We start from the raw sequence: 24,561 nt of genomic DNA, 5'->3' as shown, positions 1-24,561 counted from the left end.
AGAGGATGTTTGCCCTCGTGGGGGAATCTAGAACTAGTTTCAGAATAAGGGGTCGCCCATTTAAAACGGAAATGAGGAGGAATTTTTTCTCTCAGAGGGTCGTGAATCCTTGGAATTCTCTAGCTCATAGAGCTGTGGAGGCTGGGTCAGTAAATGTATTTAAGGTGGTGATAGACAGATTTCTGAAAGATAAGGGAGTCAAGGGTTATGGGGAGCGGGCAGGGAAGTGGAGTTGAGGCCAGGATCAGATTAGCCATGATCTTATTGAATGGCGGAGCAGGCTCGAGGGGCCAAGTGGCCAACTCTTGCTCATATTTCTTAAGTTCTTATGTTCTTAAATATGGAACAGTTGGGCTGAATGACCTGGTTCTGTGCTGTAAGCATTCTGTAACTTGAAATTCTTTGTAAACTCATTAGTGATGCACCCACAATCAAATTGCCTGGCAATACTCAATAATGAAGTTTGAGCTAAAGTTCCCTTTGGTACTTTTCCTGCTCCCCCTCCCGTTGTCCCTAACTCTGTACTTGCTTTGAAAACTGTTCACCTCTAAGATCTTGCAGTTCTGATGAAAGGTCATCGACCTGAAACGTTAACTGTTTCCCTCTCCACGGGGGTTGACTGACCCGCTGAGTATTTCCCAGCACATTTTCCTATTTATATCTCACAAGTCAAGGGTGACCACCTGTGGTGACAAACATCGAACATCAGCGGCAGTCAACTCTTTCAGGAGAGGAGATGAGGCGGGAAAAAGATCCGGTGATTATAAACAGTTCTTTGTGTGATGACGTTGTTGCAGCTCCCACTCTTCCTGAAACAATAATCTGCCTGTTTGTCTCATCCAGTCTGCTTACAGCCAGGAGAGAAGAGAGTTGTTTACCAATGGGAAATCTGTGTGCAGGGGCAGGACTGGGTAGGATGGGAAGAGGGGGTAATAGTCTCAATGAAAATTAGACCATGCAAACAATTCTTGTAGAACTCTCAACTGTTCTTGAAAACTGTAGTCCTTTTCATTTAGCCCCGGTACGGCCTTCTTTAAGGTCACAGAATCGGTCCCAGCTCCAACCCATGGGTTCAAGCACGACTCCAGAGACTGGAGCACAGAATCTTAGCACGACACTCCAATACCAGTACTGAGGGAGTGCTGCACTGTTGGAGGTGCCGTCTTTTGAATGAGGGTCATAAACCGAGGCCCCATCTGCCCTCAAAGATCCCATGGCCACTCTTTCGAAGAAGAAAAGCAGGGGAGTTATCCCCAGTGTCCCTGGCCAAATAGTTATCCCTCAATAAATATCACTAAAACCGTTCGTTACCTCAGTGCCATTCGTTGGATCTTGCTGTGCGTAAATTGAACTGCCGCGTTTCCTACATTACAACAGCGACAACACTTCAGATAGCACCTCATTGGCTGTAAAGCGCTTTGGGGAGTGGTGAAAGACGCTATAGAAATGCAAGTTATTTTCAAGTCAAGTTCTTGACCAGTTTAGCAATACGCTCAAAGCAGCCACCAGATGGCGCCAAGAGCCCTAGCAACACCCAAATCACCGACAGCAACCAGGCTTTTAAGCGAATGCGGCAAACGACACAAGGGAGGCTGCAGGAAATAAGTGCTATTTAACTGCAATGAAGATATTAACACAAACCATTAATAATGCAGCATTTGGCTTTCAGCAACAACTGTTCTCAGAACAATTACATCTCCGTTCCGTCGAATGTCACTCCCAAGAAAAGTAGGCAAACCCTTTCTGTCACAGATCGGGAGCACGTAACATGATGCAGTAATCTGCATCACAATGAAACAATTTGTATCAAAAAATGTGGTTGTGCTGTCAAAGTGTCATCGCGTAAGACCACCTTACACACAAAATACTCTTTCAATGTGTGAGCGCAGTCTGATATAGCCATAGTTAAGAAAAAACAGGCATTTTAAGTTTCATAAATAGGGATATAGAATACAGGAGCAAGGAGATAATGATAAACTCGTACAATGAGGCAAGGTTTAGACCACAGTTACAGCATTGCATGCAGTTAGCACACCTCATCATAGAAAGTGCATTGAAGCCCTAGGGAGCGTACAGCAAAGATTCCCCAGTATGATACTAGGAATGGAAAACTATAATTATCAACAGAGATACTGAGACGACATTTTAATCCTCTTAATTCAAAAGAACAGGAGAAGGCCATTCAGCCCCCTCGAGCCTGTTCCACCATTTCAATTAAGACCATGGCTGATTTGTATCTTAACTCCATCTACCCGCCTTGGTTCTGTAACCCTCAATACCCTTGCCGAACAAAATCTACCAATCTCAGGTTTAAAATGTTTAATTAACATCTTAGCCTCAACAGCTTTTTGGGAGAGAGTCCCAATTTCCACCCCCCTTTGTGTGAAGAAGTGCTTCCTGACATCAACCCCGGATGGCCGAGCTCTAATTTTGTTCAAATTATCTGTTAATTTGATTTTTTTTTTCAAGCAATGCAAATCTCCTGCGCATTTTTATTTAAATCGCTTGATTCAAATTACTGGTTAATTCAATTTTCTTTTGAGCGACATACTTTGAGTTAACAAGGAATAGATTGTGTTGCACTGAAGTAGAGAAGATTAAGAGAAGATCTAATTGAGGTTTTTTTTTAATTAGGAAGTGTTTCGATAGGGTGAACCAGGAATGACTTTTCTCTGGTGGGCGAGGCAGTACCAAGGAGTCATCAATTTACAATTGTCACTGAGAGAGTGAGGAGAGGGAGGTTTGGAGCAATTTATTTTCATAGAGAGTTGTCGGAGCGTGGAATGATTTACCACAGGGAATGTTTAAGGGAGAGACCATTGCATTTTTCAAGGGAGAGGCGGATAAATATTTGAAGCAAAGATGCCGGACAAGAGCGAGCAGGGCCCTGGGATTGCTCTATGTTCCGTGTATGATTCAGTGTCTAGCACCCACGGACACCCATTTACATGGTGGGCCCAGTGATTGACAGAAGACGCTGGACATGCCCTGGCAGTGCATTTTTCCGAGCTCCCCCGGCTTACACAGAGATTTATGGACAGGAGGATCAGCCCCATGTACTGCTTGTTGGTACGGTAGCATAGTGGTTATGTTACTGGTCTAGTAAACCAGAGTTTTGGATGAATGATCTGCAGATATGAGTTCAAATCCCACCACAGCGGCTGGGGAATTTAAATTCAGTTAATTAAATAAATCTGGAATTTTTTTTAAAAGCTAGTATCAGCAATGGTGACCATGAAACGACTGGATTCTTGTTAAAAACCCATCTGGTTCACTGATTCCCTTCAGCGAAGGAATCTTGCTGTCCTTACCCGGTCTAGTCTATAATGGACTCCAGACTCAAATCCGAAGGGGGAGTCTGGACCACACCCCCAGGAAGATGCTGCAGAGGCAGACAGACGCAGCCAAAGGGGCTGCGCAGGAAGGCGATGGGACAGCAGGGAGCTTAGTCAAAGGGATTATAGTCCTGGAGAGCTATGCTGCCACCATTAACCGCCTGATTGACCGAGAATTCAATGCGGAAAAGGCAGAGATTCAGCGAGACCTCTTGCCATGCTTACAGGGGATGGTTGATTGGGCAGGTCAGGGAGAACCTGGACCAAATACACAGGGGCGCAGTCCCGGACTGGATTAACAGCAACCACCTGGTCCGCCCCTAGCACAGCACCCAGGGTCACTGGACGCATGCAGCATGAAAGGAATGACAAGAGTCTTTCTAGTGCTAGGCGGATGCACAGATTCACATTCTGCCCTGGTGGGGTGGTCCTAATGATTCCAGTAATGGCGAAGGGGAAGATTGGACCACACCCCCAGTTTGAGGTAGAAAACTTGGAGCTAATCCGGGGTGAGAACTACATGCGGTACTACCCAATGGATCAATATGCGATCAAACGGAACGGAACCATGAGAGGGGTCTCATTATCAGGGTGCCGCAGGGTAGGAAGCCTAACTATATGTCCACATCCAGTAGGCTGGGGAAGCGAGGATGGGTGCGGATTTAATCAAACCATTGAGTGTGTCTTAGAAATAAGCCCACCAGAATCCGAACACCACCCACTCAGCTTACCGCGGAAAGGGGGAATACTGTGTGGTAACCAACCAACCATCAATGTAATATCACTAACCCCAACTTCTGCTTCACCCCAAGGCTACCAGTAACAATCAGACGAGCACGAATGTCATATATCCATGCTCGAGAAACTATTACCCTGAACCTGACTGATGAAATTAAACAAGATTTGTACAAATATGAAAGTGAACTGGCTGCACCAATACCCCACCTGCCCGAGGACCTGAGAGACATAAAGGATCCTCTGCTGGCGAGCATAAAATGGTATCACGTGCTCAAACAGGAGCTGTGAGAACTGGGCAAGGACATTGCAAAAGACCTTCAACGTACCCCCTGGTACAAAAGGCATGGAACTGGGGACTGAACGTTCATATCCATCCATGGATACGGATCATTTCTGACATATTGGTGGCAGTTCAACTGTGCTGGCTGATAATGACATGTGCAGCTTGTAGGAAGCGTAGACATAGGCAGCAGGCTAAAGTAATCACTCGTTGCAAGAGAAAGACTGTTGATGCATGCAGGAATTTAAACCCCGGTTAAGCGATAGACCTCCCAAACTTGGCGGCAGATACCACCACAAGCAGGGCGGGAAATCTAAAGCATTAGATAGCTTAGCTCTAGTGGTCTCATGGGCTGGGGTTAGCCAGGGACCAAAGGGGGGATTGAAGTGGGATTTTTAGAAACCCACTGTAATGATATAAGTGTTGCAGTCTGGGAAATGTGTTCAGAAATGGACAAGTAGTAATATAGAGTTGCAGGCTGGGTAGAACAAGGGAAAAACATGTCAAATCGATTTTGCCCAGCAACAACTAAGTAGGTCACCTGCAAGAGGATGTGGTGGCAAGCTTAACAGAGATAGACATAGAATAACAAGGTACTGACTTGCGGTTAGGCTAGGTGTTGAATAACAGGAAACCTGGCTTGTTGCTTTGTAGCTGAAAAATGTAAAGCCCCCAATGTAAAAGCTCCCAATTGATGATGGATTGCGGTTTTCGGCTTTATATTCTGAACAGCTGGAAGCCAAAGTTGAGTCGGCTGGTGAAGGGTTAAGGAACTCTAAGCCGTACTCCCTTGGCCAAGCTATAGGTATTCCTAAATAAAAATATCTTTGAATCTTTATCAGACTCTTGTGTTGAGCCTTTATTTTGGGCTCCACAACAATGTAACTACTGGATTGTTGTAAAAACCCCTCCGGTTCACTGATTCCCTTCAGCGAAGGAATCCTGCTGTCCTTACCCAGTCTGGTCTATAATGGACTCCAGACCCAAAGCAATGTGGTTGACTCTTAATTACCATCTGAAATGTACTCAGTTGTACCAAATGGACTGCAGCGGTTCAAGAAGGTGACTCACCACCTCCTTCTCAAGGGCAATTAGGGAAAATGCTAGGCCCACATCCCCTAACTGAATTTTTAAAATGTATTACATCATTAGAACTGAACAACAAGCAACCCTGTGACAGATGGGAGCCAATGTCAATGATGGGGGCACTGGAGACTAACTCACTGAATACTCACTGTAACTAGGGTCCCTGAACATTTACCCACTGTAACCAGAATCCCTGAACACTAACCCATTGTATTCATAGTCATTGAACACTAACCCATTGTATACACAGTCATTGAACACTAACACACTATAACCAGGGTCTCTGAGCACTAACCCATTGTACACACAGTCATTGAACACTAACACACTGTAACCAGGGTCCCTGAGCACTAACCCACTGTAACCAGGGTCCCGAACATTAACGCATTGTATACACAGTCATTGAACACTAACCCATTGTAACCAGGGTCCCTGAGCACTAACCCATTGTACACACAGTCATTGAACACTAACACACTGTAACCAGGGTCCCTGAGCATTAATCCACTGTAACCAGGGTCCCTGAGCATTAACCCATTGTAACCAGGGTCCCTGAGCATCAACCCACTGTAACCAGGGTCCCCAAACACTTACCCACTGTATACACGGTCACTCCCTTGTCTTGCAGTCTTGTGGCTGGCTCCTCAACCGAGTCTACAGACTTTCCATCAGTGATCAAAACCATTATCTATAAAAATTCAGCACAGGAAGTAACGTACAGTGACTCAAAGAGCTGAGGTGCATGTACACAATTATCAGTATTTTCTGTTTTGAACGTTCAATTTTTAAGAAGAGAAGAATTTTTAGGTACAAGAAAAAGGCCTATTACTCCTATAGATCAACCTCACTGAATACAGTGCCCCACGGCCCATCGCCAGGCATGTGAGCCAGGGCTTGTAGATATCGTTTGTGGTGTGTTGTCCGGAGCAGCCAGTTAATCACTCTATGGCATGCCTTCTTTCATGCAATACCACTTAAAGCATGGCATGTTGTGATTGGGCCCAAAGAATCACCCAGCATGGGAACATATGGTCAGGAGGAGGCCATTCAGCCCCTCGAGCCTGCTCCGCCATTCAATTAGATCACGGCTGAGCTGTACCTCAACTTCATTTACCCACTTTTGTTCCCTTACCCAACAAAAACCTATTGATCTCAGCCTTGAATCATGGTTAACCAGGAATTCACATGTCGTTTCTGTGCCGTTGTCTGCTGTCACGGCCTCCTTTAGGAATCACATGCACTAACTGTAATGTATGCACCAGTGAGGATGCTCACAGGTTTGAAGAGCTGTTGAGTTGTGAGTGGCTTAGCCAGTCACGTGATGTTCACAAGACTCAATAAAACCCCAGCCAGTTGGGTTCAGGGGATCCACGATGAGGCAGGTGGTTGTGAGCCTGGTGGATGAGCTGGTAATGTGTAGTGTGATTGTTAAACCTTTGCTAATAAACCCACTAGTTCTTAACAGCAACGTATTGCTATGAATTCTTAAGCAAAGAACCCATGCAGCAAACACATTAGACTAACCCTCTGCTATACTTACGTATTGCCTGAAGTATCTGGCACCTCCCCAATGGTCCGTCTCTTCTTCCTGCAAAAGGTTTTAAATAAAAAAACAGGGGAATCCCCATGGGAACGCCCATCAGACGCAGCACTGAGGCTGCCGAGGTGGGTAAAAAGAGAGGCAGTGCAACAATTGTTCCCCGACACCCAGGTGACAGGAGAAAGAAAAGAAATGAAGTAAAATGGTGCAGAAATCATTTTTTAAGTCCGTCGAATGAATGTTCCTCCTATGGCCACAGAGTCGTTTCCCTAGCAACCCAGCATGCCCAATATTCCTGTCCACAAGCACCATTGTGTGGATGTGTGCAGGATAATTCCACCCTCATTTTAATATTCTAATGCAGGAGCTGCCCTTTCCAGGAGGGCTCCTCCAGCCACCGTTTCCCCCCTTCCCTCAAAATGCACGTGATGCGCAAAGTGGTTGTGTAGATCCGGCATCACAGAACGCCATCCAATTTTCCACTGGGCCCTCGCTCAGTTTACGCCCGTTTGTCATGGAGCTACACTGGTGTGAGCTTTGTCGTCTCCCTCAAAGAGACCACAAGCATGGCTGGTGTCTGAAATGCAAAATCGTAGAATCGTCATCATAGGCAGTCCCTGGGGAGTCGAGGATGACTTGCTTCCACACTGAAAATGAGTTCTCAGGTGACTGAAGTGTCCAAGTTGGGGCCTACAGTCTCTGTCACAGGTGGGACAGGCAGTGGTTGGAGAAACGGGTGGGTGGGGAAGTCTGGGTTGCCGCACACTCCTTCCGCTGTCGACACTTGCCTTCAGCTTGCTCTCGGCAAAGGGACTCGAGGTGTTCAGCGCCTTCCTGGATGCTTTTCCTCCACTTGGGCCAGGGATTCCCAGGTGACGATGGGGACGTTGCACTTTTTCAAGGGGGCCTTGAGGGTGTCCTTGGAGCGTTTCCTCTGCCCACTTGCCGTGTTGGAGCTCCAATCAGAGCGCTTGTTTTGGGAGTCTCGTGTCAGGCATGCGGACAATGTGGTCCGTCCATCGGAGCTGATCGAGCGTGGTCAATGCTTCGATGTTGGGGATGTTGGCCTGTGCGAGAACACTGACGTTGGTGTGCCTATCCTGCCAATGGATTTGCAGGATCTTGCGGAGGCAGCGTTGGTGGTACTTCTCCAGTGTTTTGAGATGCCTGCTGTACATAGTCCATGTCTCTGAGCCATATAGGAGGGAGAGTATCACCACTGCTCTGTAGACCATGAGCTTGGTGCCGGGTTTGTGTTCCTGGTCTTCAAACACTCTCTTCCTCAGGCGATCGAAGACTGCATTGACACACTGAAGGCGGTGTTGGACCTCGTCGTCGATGTCTGCCCTTGTTCATATAGCACAGAAGGAGGCCATTCGGCCCATCGTGCCTGTGCTGGCTGTTTGAAAAAGCGATCCAATTAGTCCCGATTCTATGCTGTTTCCCCTGTAGCCCTGCAAATTCTTCCGCTTCAAGTGTTAATCCAATTCCCTTTTGAAAGTCATTATTGAATCTGTTTCCCCCACCCTTTCTGGCAGTGCATTCCAGATGTCACACTGAAATAGGAGCTGCCCCTCTGAGGATGGGCTGAAACACACTGTTGGGGCAGAGTAGAGGGGATTTTATGCTGCCAGGCTATCGCTGAGTTGGTGCTGAAAATGGGTGTCAGAAATGGAAATATTCCACACCTCAGCACCGACGTTCCTCACCTTGATAGGAACGCAAACTCAACAAACAAGTTGTTAAACCAGAAGTCAGCTCTGTATTACCAACCTTTGGTGTGTTCTCTCTCGCCATTGAAGGGCTGAAGACGGAATGTGTGAGGAAGGCCAGCACAGCCCCTGTTTTGGTGTTTCCCCCTTGATACGGAAGGTCGCGGATGGCCACCAGCACTTCTTCAATCGGCCCGTAGTCAGTAAGTGCAATTGCTGTTCTAGAAGCAAGAGATCAGGCAATGAAACTGACGTGTCGAAGACAAGCCTTAGTACCTTGTGTTTTTTCTGTTGAGGAACCCAGGCTGAGGTCTGAGGCTCATGGAGCAGGACATCGCCATGACCAACGAGAGTCGGAGAGCGTTCGAGATAAGTCGGGCGGTTAGGCAAAAGCAACCTAGGCTGTCAAAACCTGTAGATTGTAGGAGGGAGGGTAGCTGAGGAGCACAGCAGAAAGGGCTAGAGTAGGAAATGAGTCTTGATTTCAGCACAGCGAGGATGGAGGGAGAGGCAAAGCCTGTCGGTCGGACCGTCCACTTGGAGCTTGGGAGGAGCAAGAGAGGAAAGTGTGTACTGTGTAATGGCAATGATCAAATCTTCACGAGCATTTACTTCCTCCTATAATCTACAGGCTGTAAACACCCACCCACCGACGCTTTACACCTGGGTTTATCGAATCTTACAGCATAGGAAGAGGCTATTCGGCCAAGTTCTTAAAAATAACGGGAAGGTTGAGGACAAGATGTCGTTTGTGCAAAGCGCATGGCAGAGCAGCGTAAATCAACCAGTACGTTCTGAAAATTCACAACTCACAGCCTATCTCAACATCACCTGAACTTGCTGGCCAATGTGTGCATTAATAACAGCGTAGGTCGTTAACATGCCATTATTTTTCCAGCAAAATTTGGCTCAATGAGTTTTTAAAAATCCATGTCCAAAACGGATTGAACAACAACAGCAAACAAGTTGCATTTATATAGCACCTTTAACGTAGTAAAATATTCCCCATGTGCTTATCAGACAAAATTTGACACCGAGCCAGATAAAGAGGTATTAGGGCAGGTGAAAGGTCGGTTTTAAGGAGTGTCTTAAATAAAGAGAGAGAGATGGGGAGGCGGAGAGGTTTAGGGAGGGAATTCTAGAGTTTAGGGCCTTGTCGGCTGAAGGCACGGCCGTCAATGATGAAGCAATGAAAATTGGGGATGCATAAGAGGCCGGAATTGGAGGAGCGCAAAGATCTTGGAGGGTTGTAGGGCTGGAGGAGGTCACAGAGATATGGAGGGGCGAGGCTATGGAGGGATTTGAAGGCAAGGATGAGATTTTTAAATTTGAGATGTTGCTTGACCGAGAGCCAATGTCAGCACAGGGGTGATGAGTGAAATTGACTCAATCACAAATGGAGGTTGAAATGCTTTGGTTTACCTGGGATGGTCGCTGTAAAGTGTGACTCCAAACCTGATGCCATCCTTCCCTAGTGGAGCCTTCTTGAATGATATTATGATGCCACTAATGAATTCCTTGATACTCTGGAAGTTGGCCTCTCCCACGCTCCATGATTCGTCCACCGTGAACATGATATCAGCTGCTACTGCTGTGAGACACACTGAAACAAAATACAAAGCCCACGTTACAAGGCAAAGAACATGAAAGCATCTGGGTGGGCACAGTGGGTGGGCACACTGGGTGGGAACACAGGGTGGGAACACTGGGTGGGAACATAGGGTGGGAACACAGGGTGGGAACATAGGGTGGGAACAGTAGATGGGCACTCTGGATGGGAACACTGGGTGGGAACACTGGGTGGGAACACTAGGTGGGCACACTGGGTGGAACACTAGGTGGGAACACCGGGTGGGAACACCGGGTGGGAACACTGGGTGGGAACACAGGGTGGGAACACCGGGTGGGAACACTGGGTGGGAATACTGGGTGGGAACAGTAGGTGGGAACACTGGGTGGGAACACAGGGTGGGAACACTGGGTGGGCACACTGGGTGGGAACACAGGGTGGGAACACTGGGTGGGAACACTGGGTGGGCACACTGGGTGGGAACACTGGGTGGGAACACTAGGTGGGAACACTGGGTGGGAACACTAGGTGGGAACACTGGGTGGAACACTGGGTGGGAACACTGGATGGGAACATTGGGTGGGAACACTAGGTGGGAACACTGGGTGGAACACTAGGTGGGAACACCGGGTGGGAACACCGGGTGGGAACACAGGGTGGGAACACTCGGTGGGAACACTGGGTGGGAACACTAGGTGGGCACACTGGGTGGGAACACTGGGTGGGAACACTGGGTGGGAACACTGGGTGGGAATACTAGGTGGGAACACTGGGTGGGAACACCAGGTGGGAACACAGGGTGGGAACACTAGGTGGGAACACCGGGTGGGAACACAGGGTGGGAGAACTGGGTGAGAACACTGGGTGGGAACACTGGGTGGAAACACTGGGTGGGAACACTCGGTGGGAACACTGGGTGGGAACACTGGGTGGGAACACTAGGTGGGAACACAAGGTGGGCACACTGGGTGGGAACACTGGGTGGGCACACTAGGTGGGAACACTGGGTCGGAACACTAGGTGGGCACACTGGGTGGGAACACTGGGTGGGCACACTGGGTGGGAACACTGGGTGGGAACACTGGGTGGGAACACAGGGTGGGAACACTACATGGGAACACTGGGTGGGAACACAGGGTGGGAACACTGGGTGGGAACACTGGGTGGGAACACTGGGTGGGAATACTAGGTGGGAACACTGGGTGAGAACACCAGGTGGGAACACAGGGTGGGGACACTAGGTGGGAACACTGGGTGGGAACACAGGGTGGGAGCACTGGGTGGGAACACTGAGTGGGAACACTGAGTGGGAACACTGGGTGGGAACACTAGGTGGGAACACTGGGTGGGAACACTGGGTGGGAACACTAGGTGGGAACACTAGGTGGGCACACTGGGTGGGAACACTGGGTGGGCACACTAGGTGGGAACACTGGGTCGGAACACTAGGTGGGCACACTGGGTGGGAACACTAGGTGGGAACACTGGGTGGGAACACTAGGTGGGAACACTGGGTGGGCACACTGGGTGGGAACACTGGATGGGAATACTAGGTGGGAACACTGGGTGGGAACACTAGGTGGGCACACTGGGTGGGAACACAGGGTGGGAACACTGGGTGGGAACACTATTTGGGAACACTAGGTGGGAACACTGGGTGGGAACACTAGGTGGGAACACAGGGTGGGAACACTGGGTGGGAACACTAGGTGGGAACACTGGGTGGGAACACTAGGTGGATACACTGGGTGGGAACACTAGGTGGGAACACTGGGTGGGAACACTAGGTGGGAACACTAGGTGGGCACACTGGGTGGGAACACTGGGTGGGAACACAGGGTGGGAACACTAGGTGAGAACACTGGGTGAGAACTCAGGGTGGGAACACTGGGTGGGAACACTGGGTGGGAACACTGGGTGGGAATGATAGGTGGGAACACTGGGTGGGAACAGGAACATAGGGTGGGAGCACTGAGTGGGAACACTGGGTGGGAACACTGGGTGGAAACACTGGGTGGGCACACTGGGTGGGAACACTGGGTGGCACACTAGGTGGGAACACTGGGTCGGAACACTAGGTGGGAACACTGGGTGGGAACACTAGGTGGGAACACTGGGTGGGAACACTGGGTGGGAACACTGGATGGGAACACTAGGTGGGAACACTGGGTGGGCACACTGGGTGGGAACACTGGATGGGAACACTATGTCGGAACACTGGGTGGGAACACTGGGTGGGCACACTGGGTGGGAACACTGGTTGGGAATACTAGGTGGGCACACTGGGTGGGAACACAGCGTGGGAACACTGGGTGGGATCACTATTTGGGAACACTAGGTGGGAACACTGGGTGGGAACACTAGGTGGGAACACTGGGTGGTAACACAGGGTGGGAACACTGGGTGGGAACACTGGGTGGGAACACTAGGTGGAAACACTGGATGGGAACACCAGGTGGGAACACCGGGTGGGAACAGTAGGTGGGAACACTGGGTGGGAACACAGGGTGGGAACACTAGGTGGGAACACTGGGTGGGAACACCAGGTGGGAACACCGGGTGGGAACAGTAGGTGGGAACACTGGGTGGGAACACAGGGTGGGAACACTAGGTGGAAACACTGGGTGTGAACACAAGGTGGCCACACTGGGTGGGAACAGTAGGTGGGAACACTGAGTGGGAACACTGGGTGGGAACACTAGGTGGGAACACTGGGTGGGAACACTAGGTGGGAACACTGGGTGGGAACACTAGATGGGCACACTGGGTGGGAACACTAGGTGGGAACACTAGGTGGGAACACTGGGTGGGAACACTGGGTGGGAACATTAGGTGGGAACATTGGGTGGGAACACAGGGTGGGAACACTGGGTGGACACACTGGGTGGGAACACAGGGTGGGAACACTCGGTGGGAACACTGGGTGGGAACAGTAGGTGGGAACACAGGGTGGGAACACTGGGTGGGAACACTGGGTGGGAATACTAGGTGGGAACACAGGGTGGGAACACTGGGTGGGAACACTGGGTGGGAATACTAGGTGGGAACACTGGGTGGGAACACCAGGTGGGAAAACTGGGTGGGAACACCAGGTGGGAACACTGGGTGGGAACACCAGGTGGGAACACCAGGTGGGAACACCGGGTGGGAACACTGGGTGGGAACACAGGGTGGGAACACTGGGTGGGAACAATATTTGGGAACACTAGGTGGAAACACTGGGTGGGAACACTAGGTGGGAACACAGGGTGGGAACACAGGGTGGGAACACTGGGTGGGAACACTATTTGGGAACACTAGGTGGGAACACTGGGTGGGAACACTAGGTGGGAACACAGGGTGGGAACACTGGGTGGGAACACTAGGTGGGAACACTGGGTGGGAACACAGGGTGGATACACTGGGCGGGAACACTAGGTGGGAACACTGGGTGGGAACACTAGGTGGGAACACTAGGTGGGAACACAGGGTGGGAACACTGGGTGGGAACACTAGGTGGGCACACTGGGTGGGAACACTGGGTGCGAACACAGGGTGGGAACACTGGGTGAGAACACTGGGTGGGAACACTGGGTGGGAACACTGGGTGGGAACACTGGGTGGGAATACTAGGTGGGAACACTGGGTGGGAACACCAGGTGGGAACACTGGGTGGGAACACCAGGTGGGAACACAGGGTGGGAGCACTGGGTGGGAACACTGGGTGGTAACACAGGGTGGGAACACTGGGTGGGAACACTGAGTGGGAACACTAGGTGGAAACACTGGATGGGAACACCAGGTGGGAACACTGGGTGGGAACAGTAGGTGGGAACACTGGGTGGGAACACAGGGTGGGAACACTGGGTGGGAACACTGGGTGGGAACACTGGGTGGTAATACTAGGTGGGAACACAGGGTGGGAACACTGGGTGGGAACACTGGGTGGGAATACTAGGTGGGAACACTGGGTGGGAACACCGGGTGGGAAAACTGGGTGGGAACACCAGGTGGGAACACCGGGTGGGAACACAGGGTGGGAATACTAGGTGGGAACACTGGGTGGGAACACCGGGTGGGAAAACTGGGTGGGAACACCAGGTGGGAACACCGGGTGGGAACACAGGGTGGGAACACTGGGTGGGAATACTAGGTGGGAACACTGGGTGGGAACACCGGGTGGGAAAACTGGGTGGGAACACCAGGTGGGAACACCGGGTGGGAACACAGGGTGGGAACACTGGGTGGGAACACAGGGTGGGAATACTGGGTGGGAACACCGGGTGGGAACACTGGGTGGGAACACTGTGTGGGAACACAGGGTGGGAACACTGGGTGGGAACACTAGGTGGGAACACTGGGTGGGAACACTGGGTGGGCACACTGGATGGGCACACTAGGTAGGAACACTGGTTGGGAACACTGGGTGGGAACACTAGGTGGGAACACTGGGTGGGAACACTGGGTGGGAACACTGGGTGGGCACACTAGGTAGGAACAGTGGGTGGGAACACTAGGTGGGCACACTGGGTGGGAACACTGGGTAGGAACACTGGTTGTGAACACGGTGGAAACACTGGGTGGGAACACTAGGTGAGAACACTGGGTGGGAACACAGGGCGGGTACATTCGGTGGGAACACTGGGTGGGAACACTAGGTGGGAACACTGGGTGGGAACACTGGGTTGGAACACTAGGTGGGAACACTGGGTGGGTATACCAGGTGGGAACACCGGGTGGGAAGACCGGGTGGGAACACTGGGTGGGAACACTGGGTGGGAACAGTAGGTGGGAACACAGGGTGGGAACACTGGGTTGGAACACTGGGTGGGAACACTGGGTGGGAACACTGGGTGGGAACATTCGGTGGGAACACTGGGTGGGAACACTAGGTGGGAACACTGGGTGGGAACACTAGCTGGGAACACTTGGTGGGAACACTAGGTGGGAACACTGTGGGAACACTGGGTGGGAACACTGGGTGGGAACACTGGGTGGGAACACTAGGTGGGCACACTGGGTGGGAACACTGGGTGGGATCACTAGGTGGGCACACTGGGTGGGAACACTGGGTGGGAACACTGGTTGGGAACACGGTGGGAACACTGGGTGGGAACACTAGGTGAGAACACTGGGTGGGAACACTAGGTGGGAACACTGGTTGGGAACACTATGTGGGAACACTAGGTGGGAACACTGGGTGGGAACACTAGGTGGGAACACTGGGTGGGAACACTAGGTGGGCACACTGGGTGGGAACACTAGGTTGGCACACTAGGTGGGAACACTGGGTGGGAACAATGGGTGGGAACACTAGGTGGGAACACTGGGTGGGAACACAGGGTGGGAACACTAGGTGGGCACACTGGGTGGGAACACTAGGTTGGCACACTAGGTGGGAACACTGGGTGGGAACAATGGGTGGGAACACTAGGTGGGAACACTGGGTGGGTACACCTGGTGGGAACACCGAGTGGAAAGACCGGGTGGGAACACTTGGTGGGAACACTGGGTGGGAACAGTAGGTGGGAACACTGGGTGGGAACACAGGGTGGGAACACTGGGTGGGCACACTGGTTGGGAACACAGGGTGGGAACACTGGGTGGGAACACTATGTGGGAATACAAGGTGGGAACACAAGGTGGGAACACTGGGTGGGAACACTGCCCCTGCAGCCCCAGGGAGCTGGGTCTAAATCCAGTCCAGACCAACAGGATGACAGTCTTCTCGCTCTGCTTGTTGTGAGGTTCTCGAGATAACATTAAAGACAAATAAATCGGACTTGCATTTATATCGCGCCTTTCACGACCTCAGGACATCCCAAAGCGCTTTACAACCAATGGAGTACTTTTGAAGTATTGTCACTGTTGTAATGTGAGAAACGCAGCAGCCAATTTGCGCACAGCAAGCTCCCACAAACAGAAATGTGATAATGACCAGATAATCTGTTTTTAGTGAAGTCGGTTGAGGAATGGAAACATTTTCAGGGCTATCGGGGAAAGAGCTGGTGAGTGGGCCTAATTGGATCGCTCTTTCCAAGAGCCGGCACAGGCACGATGGGCCGAATGGCCTCCTTCTGTACTGTACCATTTTATGATTCAACTCAAGATGTGTGGAGTCGGGGTCCAGGAAGCAGAATGGATTGAAAGGTGGCTACAAAACAGAAAACAGAGGGTAAGAGTTAAGGGAAGTTTCCCAGACTGACAGAAAGTGAGGGAAGTGGTGTCACACAGGGATCCGTGCTGGGACCAGGGAGACAGAACAGGTGGACATGCCATCAGATGATGAGATGAGAAATGAGATAATTGTATTTAAAATAAAAAGAGCAATATTAAATAAACTAATCAAACTCAAAACCTGTTCCAGAAGGATTACATCCATGCATTTTAAAAGGATCTAGGGAAGAGATAGCAGAGGCATTATTATACATATTTAATCATTTGTTAGAATAAGATGTAGTGCCAGAGGACTGGTGCATAGCTATCGTAAAATTATATTTAAGAAGGGAGATGGAACATGTCCAGGGAACGATAGACAGTCAGCTTGATATTGGTGGTAAGAAAAATAATGGAATCCCAACTAAAGGAGAAAATAGAAGAACATCTAGAAACCAAAATATAATAATGAACAGCCAGCATGGATTTCAAAAGGAAAAGTCTTGCTAGACCAACCTCATTGAATTTTTTGAAGAGGTAACAGAGAGAGTAGACAAGTGTAATGTAGTAGATGTAATTTATCTAGATTTTCAGAAGGCCTTCGATAAGGTACCACACAATAGACTGATGTCAGAGAATGTGGAGTCAGGGGACAAGTAGCAGAATGGATAGCTAGCTGGCTTCAAGACAGAAAGCAGAGAGTAGTAGTAAAGGGTAGCTGTTCAGAGTAACAGAAGGTGGGTACTGGTGTTCCACAAGGATCAGTGCTGGGACCACTGTAGTTCACAATTTATATTAACAATTTAGACTTTGGAATCAAAAACACAATTTCTAAATTTGAAGATGACACCAAATTGTCAATACTGAGGAGGACTGCTACAAATTACAAGACAGCATTAATAAACTTCCAGAATGGACATATAATTGTCAAATGAAATTCAGCACAGATAAATGTGAATTTTTACATTTACGTAAGAAAAATAGGGAAGTCACATATTACTTGGAAATTAAGAATCTAAATGGGGTAGAGGAGCAAAGGGATTTCAGAGTACAAATACACAAATCACTGAAAGTAGCGACACAGGCTAACAAGGCCATATAAAATGCAAACTAGGGTTTATTTTGAGCAGTATTGAATTGAAAAGTAGAGAGGTTATGCTAAACTTGTATTGAACCTTGGTTCGACAACACTTGGAGTTCTGCATACAATTCTGGTCCATTTTATAAAAAGGATATAGAAGCACTGGAGAGGGTGCAAAGAAGCTTTACAAGGATGATACCAGAAATGCGAGGGTACATATCAAGAAAGGATCAACAGGCAAGGTCTCTTTTGTCTTAAAAAGTTAAGGCTGAGGGGTGACCTAATAGAGGTCTTTCAAATTATGAAAGGTTTTGCTAGAATAGATACAGAGAGAATGTTACCAATTATGGAGAAGAGCAAAACTAGTGGCCATCAAGTTAAGATAGTCACCGAAAAATCAAATAGGGAATTCAGAAGAAACTTCTTTACTCAGAGAGTGGTGAGAATGTAGAACTCACATTCGTATTTCATAACTCTCAACAAAAATTTATTCCAATGAGAAGGAAAGACTGTAAGAGAAGGGATAACCATCCGTGGCTAAGTAAGGAAAAAAGGAATGGTATCATATTGAAAACAAAGGCATACAAAGTGGCCAAGGCTAGTGGCCAGAGGATTAGGAAACTTTAATTAAGAAAGGGAAGATAGATTATGAAAGCAATCTAGCACGAAATATAAAAACAGATAGTAAGAGTTTCTGCAGGTACATAACAAGGAAAAGAATGGCTAAAGTAAATATTGGTCCCTTAGAATATGAGACTGGGGAATTAATAATGGGGAACAGGGAAATGGCAGAGACTTTGAACAAATATTTTGTATCGGTCTTCACGGTAGAAGACACTAAGAACTTCTCAATAGTGGATAATCAAGGGGCTATAGGGAGGAAGGAACTTAACACAACCACTATCACTAATGAAGTAGTACTCGTAAAATAATGGGACTAAAGGCGGACAAGTCCCCTGGACCTGATGGCTTGCGTCTTAGGTGTTAAAAAAAAGTGGCTGCAGAGATAGTGGATGCATTGGTTGTAATCTACCAAAATTCCTTGGATTCTGGGGAGGTCCCAACGGATTGGAAAACCGCAAATGTAATGCCCCTAAATAAAAAAGGAGGCAGACAGAAAGCAGGAAACTATAGACTAGTTAGCCGAACATTTGTCGTTAGGAAAATGCTGGAGTCCATTATTAAGGAAGCAGTAGCAGGACATTTGGAAAAGCATGATCCAATCAAACAGAGTTAACATGGTTTTATGAAAGGGAAATCATGTTTGACAAATTTTCTGGAGTTCTTTGAGGATGTAACGAGCAGGGTGGATAAAGGGGAACCAGTGGATGTGGTGTATTTGGATTTCCAGAAGGCATTCGATAAGGAGCCACATAAAAGGTTACTGCACAAGGTAAAAGTTCACGGGGTTGGGGGTAATATATTAGCATGGATTGAGGATTGGCTAACTAACAGAAAACAGAGTCGGGATAAATGGGTCATTTTTCGGTTGGCAATCAGTAACTAGTGGCGTGCCGCAGGGATCGGTACTGGGGCCTCAACTATTTACAATCTATATTAATGACTTGAATGAAGGAATCGAGTGTAATGTCACCAAGTTTGCTGATGATACAAAGATGGGTGGGAAAGTAAATTGTGAGGAGGACCCAAAAAATCTGCAAAGGGATATAGACAGGCTAAGTGAGTGGGCAAAAATTTGGCAGATGGAGTATAATGTGGGAAAATGTGAGGTTATCCACTTTGGCAGAAAAAATAGAAAAGTAAATTATAATTTAAATGGAGAAAAATTGCAAAATGCTGCAGTACAGAGGGACCTGGGGGTCCTTGTGCATGAAACACAAAAAGTTAGTAAGCAGGTACAGCAAGTAATCAGGAAGGCAAATGGAATGTTGGCCTTTATTATAAGGGGGATAGAGTATAAAAGCAGATAAGTCCTGCTACAACTGTACAGGGTATTGTTGAGGCCACACCTAGAGTACTGCGTACAGTTTTGGTCTCCGTATTTAAGGAAGGATACACTTGCATTGGAGGCTGTTCCGAGAAGGTTCACTAGGCTGATTCTGGAGATGAGGGGGTTGACTTATGAAGATAGGTTGAGTAGGTTGGGCCTCTATTCATTGGAGTTCAGAAGAATGAGATGTGATCTTATCAAAACATATAAGATAATGAGGGGGCTCGACAAGGTGGATGCAGAGAGGGGAAAACTAATGGGGGAATGAGATCCACTCATGGGGGAAACTAAAACGAGGGGGCATAGTCTCAGAATAAGGGGCCGCCCATTTAAAACTGAGATGAGGAGGAATTTCTTCTCTCAGAGGGTTGTAAATCTGTGGAATTCTCCGCCCCAGAGAGCTGTGGAGGCTGGGTCATTCAAGATATTTAAGGTGGGGATAGACAGATTTTTAAGCGATAAGGGAACAAAGGGTTATGGGGAGCGGGCAGGGAAGTAGAGATCAGCCATGAACTTATTAAATGGCGGAGGAGGTTCGAGGGGCCAAATGACCTACTCCTGCTCCTATTTCTTATGTTCTTATGCTACTACAAGAAGTAGATGAGGCAAATAGTATAGATGCATTTAAGGGGAGGCTAGATAAGCATATGAGGTATGAGGGAGAAGGGAAACATAGAAACATTAGAGGGTTATGCTGATAGATTTAGATGAGAAAAGACGGGAGGAGGCTCGAGTGGAGCATAAACGCCGGCAAGGACTGGTTGGGCCGAATGGCCTGTTTCTACGCTGTATAATCATGTAATCCTATATTCCCCATATACATAAATGATTTGAACTCAGTAATTGGAGATATGTTGTCAGAATTTGCAGCTGATACCAAATTGTGGGGGTAGATCCAGTATAGATAATAATGTGGAGGACTGCATCAGAATACAGGAAGATATAAACAGGCTTGCAGGGAAAGCAGATAAATGGAAAATGCAATTCATATAGCAAGACGGGCACTTAAAAAAAAATCATATGTGCAGTAGCGGTTAGGTGTCACTAGATGGCACTGGCAAGCCTTGTAAATGGAGTGCTGCTCTGCAGGCCAGTGACAAAGGGTGTTTGACAGATCGACAGACACCATGCCTGGGCAGATATTTACTGGAGGAAAGTATACAGTGGTATTCCCCAGGGTCGGTACTAGGATCATTGCTTTCCTTGATATATATTAATGACTTGGACTTGGGTGTACAAGGCACAATTTCAAAATTTGCAGATGACACCAAACTTGGAAGTATAGTGAACAGTGAGGAGGATAGTGATAGGCTTCAAGAAGACATATACAGGCTGGTGTAATGGACGGACACGTGGCAAATTAATTGATACATTTTGGTAGGAAGAACAAGGAGAGGTGCTGTAAACTAAAGGGTACAATCCTAAAGGGGGTACATGAACAGAGAGACCTGGGGGTATATGTGCACAAATCATTGAAGGTGGCAGGGCAGGTTGAGAAAGTGGTTAAAAATACATTTGGGATCCCGGGGTTTATAAATAGAGGTGTAGAGTACAAAAGCAAGGAGGTTATGATGAACCTATATAAAACACTGGTTCATCCTCAACTGGAGTATTGTGTCCAATTCTGGTCACCGCACTTTAGGAAGGATGTGAAGGCCTTAGAGAGGGTGCAGAAAAGATTTACGAAAGTGGTTCCAGACATGAGGACTTCCGTTACGTGGATAGACTGGAGAAGCTGGGGTTGTTCTCTTTGGAGCAGAAAAGGTTCAGAGGAGATTTGATGGAGGTGTTCAAAATCATGAGGGATCTAGACATTGTACAGAGAAACTGTTCCCATCGATGGAAGGGTCAAGAATCAGGGGACACAGGTTTAAGATGATTAGCAAAAGAACCAAAGGCGGCCTGAGGAAATCATTTTTATGCAGCGAGTGTTTAGGATCTGCAATGCACGGCCTGAAACGGTGGTGGAGGCAGACTCAATCGTGGCTTTCAAAAGGGAATTGGATAAGTATCTGAAGGAAAAATTTTGCACGGCTACGGGGAAAGCGCGGGGGAGTGGGATTAGCTGAAGTGCTCTTGCAGAGAGCCGGCACGGGCTCGACGGGCCGAATGGCCTCCTCTGTGCTGTAACCGTTCTAGGGGGTCAAAATTCAGCCTCCTGAAAAGGCCCCTTACTGTTGGAAAGCGACGGCCATGTGGCGGAGTCGAATGGCCGCCGCTCGCGAAATTCTCCTCGGTAGTTTATCCGGCGGTCGTCACTTCCGCCCCACTGCTGCCGAACCCTCCTAAGTGCGTACTCAAAGCGCGCGCCGCCAATCTCCCGCACCGCCATCTAAATTCACCTGCAAAATTCTTCGCCCCGCCGCGCGGTGCCCCCGACAGCTTTTTCTGTCGATGCACCGTGTTTTCAGTGTGTGCGGTCTGGCTGTGCGGCGCCCATTAAAGAGGAGGCCGACTGCCAGGTCGGGCCGACAATTATGCCCCCCCCCCTCCCCCCCCGGGTTCGGCTGGGCCGCCGACTGGCAGCCTGGCACCTCCTCCACACACGTCATGGCGTCATCAGCGCCAGGCTGAAAACTGACAACGATGGAGACTCTGGCCCGCCACCACTTCCGCCCCTCTGGACTGCTCACTGCTGCACTTCCGTCCCCATTATGACCGACTTCCGGCCCACTCCAACAAAAATGACCAAAGAGCTGAATTTCGCGCAGGAGGCCACCTCATCCATAGTGGCAGAAAGAACACTTCACCAGCGGTAGGTGCAACTCATTTCGGGCAGACCTGAATTTGTACCCCTGTGATTCTAAGTAGCTTGATACAGCAAGTCCCCACAAACAGCAATGTGATAATGATCAGATAATCTGTTTTAGCGATAGTAGCTGATGTACTTATCTAGCTTCCCCTTAAATGTACCTATGCTGGTTGCCTCAACTATTCCTTGTGGTAGCGAGTTCCATATCCTCTCCACTCTCATGGTCAGATACACACCAAATAAAATAAATTCTATTTCAGCGACACTTTTTTTCAGCCTCAGTGTCTCCCTTTGCTTAAGTCACTCAGCAAACCTCTGCTTCCTCCACTGTAATGTACGCACCTATGAGGATGCTCACAGGTTTGTAGAGCTGTTGGCCATCAGCTGGTCCAGGCAGCGGGCGGTCGAGGGGGTCGTTCAGCCCGACTGCCTGCCTCTCTTCCATGGTTATCTCCGAGCCAGGGTGTCCCTGGAGATGGAGCACGCGGTGTCCACCGGTACGCTCGCGGCCTTCCACGAGAGGTGGGCGCCGGAGGGACTGGAGTGCATCATCACCCACCGGCAACCAAATTTTAATTTGATGTTTTTTGTCTTAAGTTTAATTTGTTTATTGTGCCGGTTTTAGTGTCCTCCCCCCACCCCCCCACCCCCTTTTAGCCAGGGGGCACTTGTATAATTTGTGTTTCAGTGCCCTCAAAAAAAAACAAGGGGGCACTTGAAAAGTTTTTGGAATGTGCCTCCCCCTTTAATCAAGGGACACTTGTTTTATGTATTGCAACTAAAATAGTTGTAGAGCTGTTGGAGAGGTGGGCGCCGGAGGGACTGGAGTGCATCGTTACCCCCGGCAACCAAATTTTAATTTGATCGTTTAAAATGTAAAGTTTAATTTGCCGGTTTTAGTGTTCCTTTAACAAGGGGGCACTTGATTTATAGGTTCACAAAAATTGTTGTGGAACTGTTCCAGGTACTTGATTTAAAGTTTCTACTCAAATAGTTGTAGAGCTGTTGCATTGTGAGTGGCGGAGCCAGCCACATGATGTTCACAAGACTCAATAAAACCCCAGCCAGTTGGGTCTAGGTCATCCACGATGAGGTATGCAGTTGTGAGCCTAGTGGATGAACTGGTAATGTGCAGTGTGATTGTTAAACCTTTGTTAATAAACCAACTAGTTCTTAATAGCAATGTGTTGCTATGAGTTCTTAAGCAAAGAACCCAGGAAGCAAATACATTTACACCCTCCTTCCCGTAGATTGGGTGTGATGAACTAACGCTTTCTACGCGGTCAATATTTGGGATGGAGCAGACCCACGTCCTACACTCATGGCGTAGCCTGTTGTATGGCAACACAGTATGAGAAAAACCTGTGCTTCATTAAATGTTGAGTAGCAGTGACACTCATAATCGCAATGTGTAATTCTGCTACTCATTATTTAGTGTAGCCAAAGATGTCTGACCCAATGTGAAATTAAAGTATGTTTAATTATGTCTTTCCTCTTGGCCAGATGTGTGAGAAATGTCGAGCCAGATATTGCAGTTACAACCAGATGACGGCTGTGTCTATTAACCATCCACATTTATCACATTCCAAAGGTTGTGAGTAGCCTCAATGCTTGCCTCTTTTGCTTCACAGGAGTCTGTTTCTCTTCAAAGCATAGCCTCTGTTGAACTATTTGTGGGTGCAGGCCCTGCTAAAAATCAGTGTTAAATGCTGGTATCTCGGGGCTTCCCTGATGGTCTCAATGACAATGGGGAGGGGAAAATAAATTAGCTAGGGTTCCAATCCCAGCTTGCTACCCAATAACCTCTCCGGGAAAATGCACGTGTGGAGAATAGAAGAGTCCAGGATTGAGCTTGGCTGTAATCCAGTAGTCTTCTGACATTCACTGCCCAAGCTCACAAATGAAGGATGGCCAATTAGTTGAGATGCTGGAGGTCTCCTCATGAAGAATGTCCCAACAAGAGCCAGCTCCTTCAGCAGAAGAGGAGGAGGAATTGCAAAAAAATACTCCCCCCCAATATTGTGTGTTTGAAAAACAGCTCTCGTCAATGATTTGTTACGGTTCAACTCTGGTGCTCCACCCATACCACGCATAGTTGTCAGCCGTGGCTCAGAAAGTTCTGGGTTAAAATCCATCTCTAGAAACTTGAGCACAAAATCTAAGCTGACACTCGAGTGCTGCACTGAGGAGTGCTGCACTGTCGGCAATGCCGTCTTTTCAATGAAACGTTAAACCGAGGCCCTGTCTCCCTTCTCAGGAGGACATACAAGATCCCACGGCACTTTCAGAAAGCAGGGGAGTTCTCCCCACTGTCCTGGCTGATATTTTATTCCTTAAACAACATCACTAAAAAACAGATTATCTGCTCATTACCACATTAC

General features: G+C 48.5%; 1 protein-coding gene across 1 annotated transcript in view; it reads right to left on the bottom strand.

Moving 5' to 3' along the window:
• Positions 1 to 24,561, bottom strand: part of col7a1l (collagen type VII alpha 1-like) — a 505,550-nt gene that overhangs the window by 447,041 nt on the left and 33,948 nt on the right. The window contains exons 2-4 of the mRNA XM_070898381.1: positions 10,114 to 10,294; positions 8,753 to 8,912; positions 6,034 to 6,127 (exon numbers count right to left, since the gene is read on the bottom strand). Of these exons, the coding sequence (XP_070754482.1) occupies positions 6,034 to 6,127; positions 8,753 to 8,912; positions 10,114 to 10,294 (435 nt within the window). The remainder of the gene's footprint in view (positions 1 to 6,033; positions 6,128 to 8,752; positions 8,913 to 10,113; positions 10,295 to 24,561) is intronic.

This window comes from Pristiophorus japonicus, chromosome 13 (genome assembly GCF_044704955.1).
Source record: "Pristiophorus japonicus isolate sPriJap1 chromosome 13, sPriJap1.hap1, whole genome shotgun sequence".
Lineage (NCBI taxonomy): Eukaryota > Metazoa > Chordata > Chondrichthyes > Pristiophoridae > Pristiophorus > Pristiophorus japonicus.
This window is presented reverse-complemented; position numbering and strand designations above follow the sequence as displayed.